The 9088-nt window shown below is 32.6% G+C and overlaps 2 protein-coding genes across 2 annotated transcripts; one reads left to right on the forward strand and one right to left on the reverse strand.

Annotated features, from left to right (window-relative positions):
* Positions 1–1434: 1434 nt before the first annotated feature.
* BDBG_00679 (CMGC/SRPK protein kinase) lies at positions 1435–3035 on the reverse strand. Its single transcript, XM_002629387.2, has 5 exons — positions 2700–3035; positions 2329–2651; positions 1972–2273; positions 1735–1900; positions 1435–1665 (listed from the first exon to the last, which is right to left on the reverse strand). Exons 1-5 carry the CDS (start codon positions 2942–2944, stop codon positions 1481–1483), a joined length of 1221 nt encoding a protein of 406 aa, XP_002629433.1. The 5' UTR covers positions 2945–3035; the 3' UTR covers positions 1435–1480.
* Positions 3036–3945: 910 nt separating this feature from the next.
* BDBG_16170 (uncharacterized protein) lies at positions 3946–4155 on the forward strand (the record flags this gene model as incomplete). Its single annotated transcript, XM_031724174.1, has 1 exon — positions 3946–4155. The coding sequence occupies one exon, from the start codon at positions 3946–3948 to the stop codon at positions 4153–4155; it is 210 nt and encodes a 69-aa protein (XP_031575955.1).
* Between the last annotated feature and the right edge of the window lie 4933 nt (positions 4156–9088).

A 9088-nucleotide genomic window follows, 5' to 3' on the forward strand; every position in this document is an offset into this window, starting at 1 on the left:
TGATATGATTTAATTATATGAATTACTTATGAATATTGTTTTAAATAGAGAATTAATTTTTATAGAGAAGTTTTGATCTGATCTGATAATTATACTGAAGATCTTATAAGATCTAAGCATAGCTTTTTTTTAATAGATAGATAATTAGACAGAATATCTGATAAGTATATTAAAACAGTATCTGTAGTACTTTGTCAATTACAATCAGAATAACTGAGTATATTAATTATCACTTACAGAGTTTATATATAATAACTTAAAATATATCAGTATAAATAAAATTCTTTTTAAGATGCTTACTCAGATCTATCTGTGAATAATCTTGATAAATCTGTAAGAGTATACTATAAAGTGTGATAATATCTGTAAATAGATTGAGAGAATTCAGAATATCTGAGAGAAACTCTGTAAGTTCTTGAGAAAGACTTAAGAGTATTAAAAGAGATACTATAACTATAAGTATATTATAAAGAGTTTTAAGAAAGATGATAAAGTCTGACTAAGTCTGAAAAATATTATTATATAGAGATCTAGTAAGAAGCTGAATCTCTTATAAACAGAGTCTTATAAGATTATAAAGAAAGTTAGTTCACAGTTCTATAGATTGAAACTGTTATCTGAAAGTTACTGATATATAATATTTTTCATATCTCTTTACTTTATAAATATAAGCAATTCTCAAGAGAGAATTCTGTGACTTATTACTCTATTTATAAAGTATTAGAAAGAGAAAGAGAATATCAGATTAAAGAGATTATTAACTTAGAGAAGTGAGATTATAAGCTCTGATTAAACATTCAGTGATAAGAGTATTCTGATAAAATGAATAAGCTCACTTAAAAATTATTTAAAGAGATAAGATATCTGCAGAAGCTGAGATATAACTTTTATATAATAAATTCTGATAAGTCAGAATAATACAGTCTTCACTAAGAATCTAATTATAATAAAGACATTAACACTGTTATTTACAAACTTTAATCTATAAAGATAATAAGTTTCTACTGAGATGAACAGTCTGCAGTGTATACAAAGAGAAGAAGAAATCATATTCAACTCCTGTGTGGGATTATCCCCCGTTTACCCCCACCACACCACAACCCCGGGCCAAATTGCCATACAAATTGTAAGGTGAAGAGACCTAGCCATATCATATATGCATATAACAAAAGTGGAAAACGTTAGAGAAGGAAAACAAAAAGAGAAAGTGCGAGGATCGGCGATCGGAGCGGATATTTATACGCGTACGAGGTGGAGCTTCGGGGCGGAAGAATAGGAACTCCGTGGGTTCTGGATCGGCGATCGAGAATCGGGGCTTTCGGCAGGAATCTATGGAGTGTAATGGAATAGTCTTAAGATCGGGCGCAGCCCGCCACAATTACAATTACATCTCACAATAAGCATTGAATGCTAGATTAACAAGATAAACAGAAACAGAAACCTATTATCAGTAGCATTTATTAAAATAGTTACTAGTGAGCTAGTCTATCCGATCATTTAGCCATGAATCTTCAAGAAGTTCCTTTGCTGTCTTTCTATCTTCTGGTCGCCATTGAAGCATTCCTTTTATAAAAACTAAAAACATTTCTTTATTTCTTCCTCTAAGAAACTCTTCCGACTCTTCCAAACTTGCTTGAGATATCTCTATGTCATGCTTCCACTGTCCTATAACAGTTCTATAATAAGCCTCTTACATCTGCAAGGTACTTTCAGAGATTGAGAAATAATACATACCATCTTCAGTAAAAAATTCAAGGCTCCGTTGTCCACGCTTGAGCATATCTAAGGGAGGCGGCCCTAGAATGCCAATCACCTCGGCAAGATGCGCACGGGTGGAATACCCTTTCCCATCGGGATCATTGCCATGGAACATGTGCTTGCCCTCAATCAAGTCCCAGACCTGATTTTCCTGACTTATTAGTAATCTCAAAAGAGTGTGATCAAGTGGGAGAATACAGAGGAAAAACATACCATGACGCCAACATTCCATATATCAATTGGGTAACTCCATTCAGCTTTCAGCATCACCTCTGGAGATCTGTAAACGTTGGGTTGAGCATCATGGTTTCTCCTCTCATCTCCTCGAACAGCTGAACCAAAATCACTCAGGACTACTTTGCCAAATGTCTTTGGCAATTCAAACCGTCGGGAAGCATACACTGGTATTCCGTTGATAAACTTCCGAGGTGAAGGGTTCTCCATTTCAGCTTTTGCAAAGCGTTCGAGGATCGCTCTGTCCTCTATTTCTTGAAGAATGTTATCACCCTTGATGTCTAGTTAGGCTACGGGTTAGCGGTCGTACTTTTGAGAAAATGAAGTACTTCTTACCTGTATGGACAAGCTTGCATTCGGTATGCAGGTAGTCAAGCGCAAGAAAAACTTGCATGAGACCAACCCTGAGTAGGTCCTCAGTAAATCGATGATTGGGATTGCGATAGAGCAGATCCTTGAAACTCTCCCACATGGGTTTCTGGACAAGACAGTGATGGCCACCTCCGGGACGAGGAATGGTGAACACATCTAGGGCCTTTCTCACATGGACATAACCAGGATGCGACGGGTTTCCTTGTTTCAAATACTTATAAATCTGAAACTCTTCCTGATTAACTTCATCACGCGTATATACCTTCACTGTCACATATTTATGACCTCTGGTTGCGTTAGCCTGTCATAGTTGAACATAGAGAGAGCTGACTTACTCGAGATCACGAGCGAGCCATACGGTGGAGGTAAGCCCAAATCCCAGTTTACCGATGATCTGGTATCTGGAACTCAAGACATCCCCAATGTTGATAGGATAGTATCGTCCTTTCTTGAACTCTTCAAATCGTTCCTCATCAAGTTCAGACCCACTGACTGTTACGCAGCCGCTGGTCGGAAAACACACGGGAGGGGAGGGAACTCTTCGAAAGGTGGCTTTGGCCCATCTCAGGAGAGAAGTCATGATGAGGGCACGGACGAGCAAAGTGGGATGAGTGTTTGATCGAAGCTGGGGAAGAGATGGAGGGCGATGGCAGTTGGTTTGTTGGAGCTACCTGTCAGGAATAAGAGGTCATACACTATGAACGCCACCATCATCGTATTACTACTATATTTCTGTTGGGGGTCCCGCGGTTGATCGGCCCTTCTACCAGCAGTGCGCTGGTGGTGATTGAGCTCTTTTGCCCCAGTAGCCTACAATTTCTCATCATCATCAGCTTACTGCGGAGTACAATGCTCGTCTAATACTCGCTTATGCTAGCTCACTTGGCTCGCACATTTGTTTTACTATAAATAGCTCTATCTTTTGTATGAAATAGATATAATAGATAGTGCATGAATAATATAACAAGCAGATCTTGATACACATAAGATTCATATGTCTTCAACATATTCATCCGTGACACCCATACTTGACAGTTATGAGCCCGGTAAGCAGCATCTGAAGAGAAGCGCGATACACCGATCCCAATCCTCATTCGAACTGATAACTATCATTCGAACTGAGACGATTGATCCTCATCCGTATACAGTCTGAACTACTCGACCGTTATACACCGATTCCCGGTAAGCAGCATCTGAAGAGAAGCGCGATACACTGATCCCAATCCTCATTCGAACTGATAACTATCATTCGAACTGAGACGATTGATCCTCATCCGTATACGGTCTGAACTACTCGACCGTTATACACCGATTCCCGGTAAGCAGCATCTGAAGAGAAGCGCGATACACTGATCACAATTCTCATTCAAACTGATAACTATCATTCGAACTGAGACAATTGATCACTGATCTCAATCCTCATTCAAACTGATAACTATCATTCGAACTGAGACGATAGATCCTCACTTGTATACATTCCGAAATACTCGACTGTTATACACCCTGAATTCTGATCATATTCTCAATTACTTAAACCGATTCCTCAATCCATTCAATATAACTGATATGACAGACAAGACAATGTCTAGTGTGACAGTTCACCTTAGTGTTTCTGAAGGTTGGAAACTTTGGTACACGCATATGCAAGAATATGCAAAGAATAAGAAGGTATCAGACTTCATCAATCTTGATAAATCTGATATCTTCTCTGAACTAAAAGAACCTCTGAAACCTGAGTATTCAGAAGAATTTATCACAGAAATAGTATATAATATCAAGATCACTGTGTGAAAAATCAAATACATAAAATATAAGAAAATAAATAAAGATATGATAAAGATATAAGATATTATATAAAAAACAGTGAATATCACAGAGCTATAATATATATATAGTGAGAATAATAATATGAAGAAGATTATTTATTTATTAAGAGATTAACTCTCTCTTATAACTACAGATTAAACTGACTGACAGAATTATAAATTTTATATTTAATCTTATTTAATCTAATCTTATACATTTCTTAATATGAGTTTTATTAGAATTAAGTCTTAAAGAAATCTGAAAATAAATCATTTTTAAGAGAAATGATGTGAAAAATGATCAGATTTAATTCAAGAAAAGTAAAATAAGAGTAATTTCTTAAAATAAACTATAAAAGATGATTATTCTTTTAAAATCAGAATAAGACTGAAACTGAGAATTAAAATCAGTCTCATTTAATTCATTCAGTGATTGCTTATATAATTATAATTTGATAATAATTATTGATAATACTTATAAAATAACTAAATATATTCTTATATAAGTTTATTCTTTACTTTCTTATAAAAACTATACTTCTCTGATACACTGTGATCAGAGATATTAAACTATCTGATAATTTTATATTTTACAATTATAAGTTTCTTAATTATTTCTTCTTATAATTATTCTTAGTGATAGTGATAAATATCTCAGCTTAAGTTGAACTTTCACTTCATTCTCATCTCTGTTAATAAAATTATCAGAATATCACATATCATTAGTACAACAGTTGAATATATACTCTCAATAATTTTTCATAACTCTAGAATTGATTTAATGTGTAAATTCATCAGATTATCTTGAAGATAGCAGTCAAATTCAGTTTTATAAGTATGTAGTTTTAGCTGATTTTCAGTTACAATCAATGTATACAAGTTCTGTTTCAAAGTTAGTATTATAGTTCTATGTAATATAAAGTATTATCAAAAATTATTACTTACTAGAGAATTGTATTTCACTGTTTTCATATCTTAAACATCTGCTTATTCAAATCTCTGATAGTTGACATTGTAGTAGTCTTAGACTAATTTAATATATAAGTCTTATTTCTTCTCTGTTCAATCTTGAGAAGTGTAGATATTAACTTAATAAGAGAGATCTAGTAGAGCTACTACAGTGTGATTCGGAAGAATGTATGACCACCGGATAATAACGCGGCCGCTTCCGAACTTGCTTATAAATGTAAAGAGGTCATAGCAGTTATCAATTAATTTAGTATACTGTATATAAGAAGCTAATGTATATCTGTAATTATATACTGACTCAAGCAATCTTTGAATCACATCTGATAGCATGTCTAAAAATCAGTAATAAGTGCAGACTTCTTCAGAGCATGATAATTCTGTCTATGAAGCAATTTATAGTTATTATATCAGTGTAGTTCTAAAAACATCTCAAAAGATAGTGTAGAAAGAATAATGAATGAAAGAGCATCTGATTAATACTACTTTACTTATTAAGAGAAAACTTCACACTCAGATAAATATCATATATGTGAACAGATGAGATGTGATAAAGAAGATAAGAGTAGTGAATCAGATTCAAAGAAGTCTGCTCTCTACTTAAAAGAAGAATAAAAAGAGAGGTGATTATCATCAGAATTGTACAATAATAATAGAAAATCAGAAATCATATAATGATATAATAATATAACAATATAATAATAGACATTATACAATTAATAAGAAATCACTGAAATGAACATCTTCTCTAGTTAATACAAATAACAACACTCTTCTCTGCTATCTGAACTGAAAGGTATGCAGAACCTCTCAGAGAGTTTACTTGAAGCAGTAAGAAAAGCAGCTGAGATCACTGAACTGAAATTGAAGCTCTGTACATGTACAAGAATTCTAAATAAGATCAAGACCTTGCATACACAGTGACAGACTGAGGTGAAAATCAAACAATAATTAACATTCACTGCAGATTAAGCATTTATGATAAAGAGCTTAACTGACACAATTGCTATCATTAATAAGAATAGAGAAAACCAGGTCTTAGATCTGTAGTGAGAGATTGAATATTTACACAGATAGATAACTACACTGAACATGAAGATCTCATTATAATTATTCACAATCTCTTCAGAAGTATACACATCATCAAAGACTACTATACAGAATGAAAATTCAAATATAAAATACATCAAGTTAGAAGATCTGCTGAAATTATTAAGCTTTAATAGTGACTGAAAAAATGATGCTGCAATCAGCTGACTAAGTCAGATATGATCATATTATCAGATTGAATGCAAACTTACAGACAGATAGTTAACAGAATTCTAACAAGTCTTAAAATCTGCTATATTTCTACACAGAAAAGTGAAGTGATTATAAATAACTGATAAAAAGATGAATTTCACAGACTTGAAATGATATTCATTCTTATAAATATGAAATGAGTTTTTCAAATAAATCTTGTATAACTTTGAGAAAGTGAACATGTGAGACAAGTATTATAAATACTTTACTAAGTGTAAACAAGTGAGTGATCTTATATCATACTTCACACACTTCAGCTTACACTATCTTATATTAAATTAAGAGCTTTCAACATCTTTCTATTTACAGATCTTCATTCATGATCTTATACCTGAGTTGAGAGTGAAATGAAAATACTTAATCTCACAATCAGACACAGTGAAGAAAGCATACAATATTCTCATTGTATGAGAATAAGTGAGTTAATTACAACAGAAAATACTGTAATTGAGTATATCTTAATAAAGAACAGATAATCAGACTTCTATAATACAAGCTACATATTCAGATGTAATGAATCTAGATCTGAATATTATTACTAAAGTGCTGAATTCTCTGAAAAAGAAATTCTCTGAGTGAAAATCTTGATATTATGAGTATTAAGCTTGTTTCAACTGCAGATACCAGAATCATGATACAAAGAATTGCACACAGTGTACACAGTCAAGAGAAGTAAGAGAGTCAAAAAACTAGCAGAATTAGTGAGCTCAGAGACACTTACTGATATTCTATAAAAGTCTTTAAAGTGAAAGAGATGTCTGTGTTAGATAATTCTCTGAATTCTGTAAATATCAAGAGAAAGCAGGCTTCTGAATGAGGTCTAGATAAGAATGATAAAGTGAATACTCATCTCAATATCTTAAGACCTGAAATGTTAATATATAAGAGATACTTGAGTAAGAATTGAGAGATAGCTGTAAAAGTGTTAGCAGACACAGAAGCTTCTATATAGACTGGCCGCCGGGATCATGAATTTCACGTTTAGTCTCATTTGGTCTGGTCTCATACATTTCTTGGCGTGAATCCCACTGGGACTAATCATTAAAAAAACATGCAAAGTGACTATATATCAGATCTCAAAATGAGACCATGACTTAGAAAAATTAAGAAAGTGATCTCATTTGATCTCATTTAGTTCTATTCTTAGCATAAAGTTGCTATTTTTAGACATTTTAAGGTTTTTTTTAGACTATTTTTAATTTTTTAAAAAGTAACACTTTTTGATAACACTCAAATGAGATTTAAAGTCATTTAAAGCAATAAAAATAATTTAAATTGAGAAGTGAAAATCATAATCTCATTTGGAAAATGTGATCAGAGTAGACAGTAAGTCTCACTGAAATAGTATGAAACTACTATCTAATGTTAAAACAGTGTAATGAAATCAGTCGAATTGATAATGAGACTATCAAATATTCTGATCCTGGTCTCAGACACGGTCACACGGTCAGTCTACTTCTATATAATATATTAATAATTATATAATCTGAAAACTGAAAGAAGTCTGCTGAGTGAAGAATCTCTGATGCATAAGATTATCTAATAACAGATATTTAATATCATCTGCAAGAGTAAGAGTTCTCTTGCACTTCAGAGAATAGTCTTACTATATTTAAGCATGAGAGCTGCAGAACATAGAATATGACCTTATTCTTGAACTTGATTGATTTCAAAGGTTCAATCTGCAGATTCAAAAATATACATGTCATATGTAATTAACTGATAGAAAGAAAATGATTCATACAATTCTATCAACTGATATGAGAAGGACATTCCATGTCTCTGATATAGAAGGGTTAAATCTGCTTATACATTAACAAGTAAAGAGAATGATTTACAAGACCTTATTTAAAAGCATTCTGTATGTTATACAGAATCTGAAAGTGGAGAAACCAAGATAAAGAATATACAGAAGAACAGATGTATGAAGAAACTTCTGAAGAAGTATGAAAAGATCTTCTGAACAGATCTTTCACTGAAATTATCACTGAAATGAGGATTTGTACATGAGATTGATACAGAGGACATGAAATTAGTCAATCAGAATGTGTACTCTCTGTTGCAAACATATCTTGAAGAACAGAAGTATCAGATCACAGACCTTATAGAATATGATCTTATACAACTCTCATCAAGTGTGTGAGGCTTTTCAGTTCTATTTATGAAAAAGATAAGTGAGAAGTGATGAATGTGTATTAATTATTATGCACTTAATAAGCTTATGATCAAGAATAAATATTCACTGTCACAGATTTAATAACAGTTGAATACAGTTGAAAACATCTAATATCTATCAAAGATTGATTCTCTCTCAGAATACTAGCAGATCTGTATAAATAAACTGTCAGTACTGCAAACTGTATTTAATATACAATGAGAGAAGTTTAAATTCCTGATAATGTAATTCAGTCTGATAAATATACTCTTCATCTTTTAAATAATGATGAATATAATTCTTCATAAACAGAATGAAATCTCATGTCTTGTATATCTCAATAACATTCTAGTTTTTTCAAACTTATATAATGAATATCTGAAGCATCTCAATAAAGTGCTTATAACTCTGACAGAGTATAAGCTCTATATCAAATTAACAAAGTGTGTGTTGAAACAGAAGACGTTGCAGTGTGTAGAATATATAGTAAGTGATG

Source organism: Blastomyces gilchristii (assembly GCF_000003855.2).
Source record: "Blastomyces gilchristii SLH14081 genomic scaffold supercont1.1, whole genome shotgun sequence".
Taxonomy (NCBI): domain Eukaryota; kingdom Fungi; phylum Ascomycota; class Eurotiomycetes; order Onygenales; family Ajellomycetaceae; genus Blastomyces; species Blastomyces gilchristii.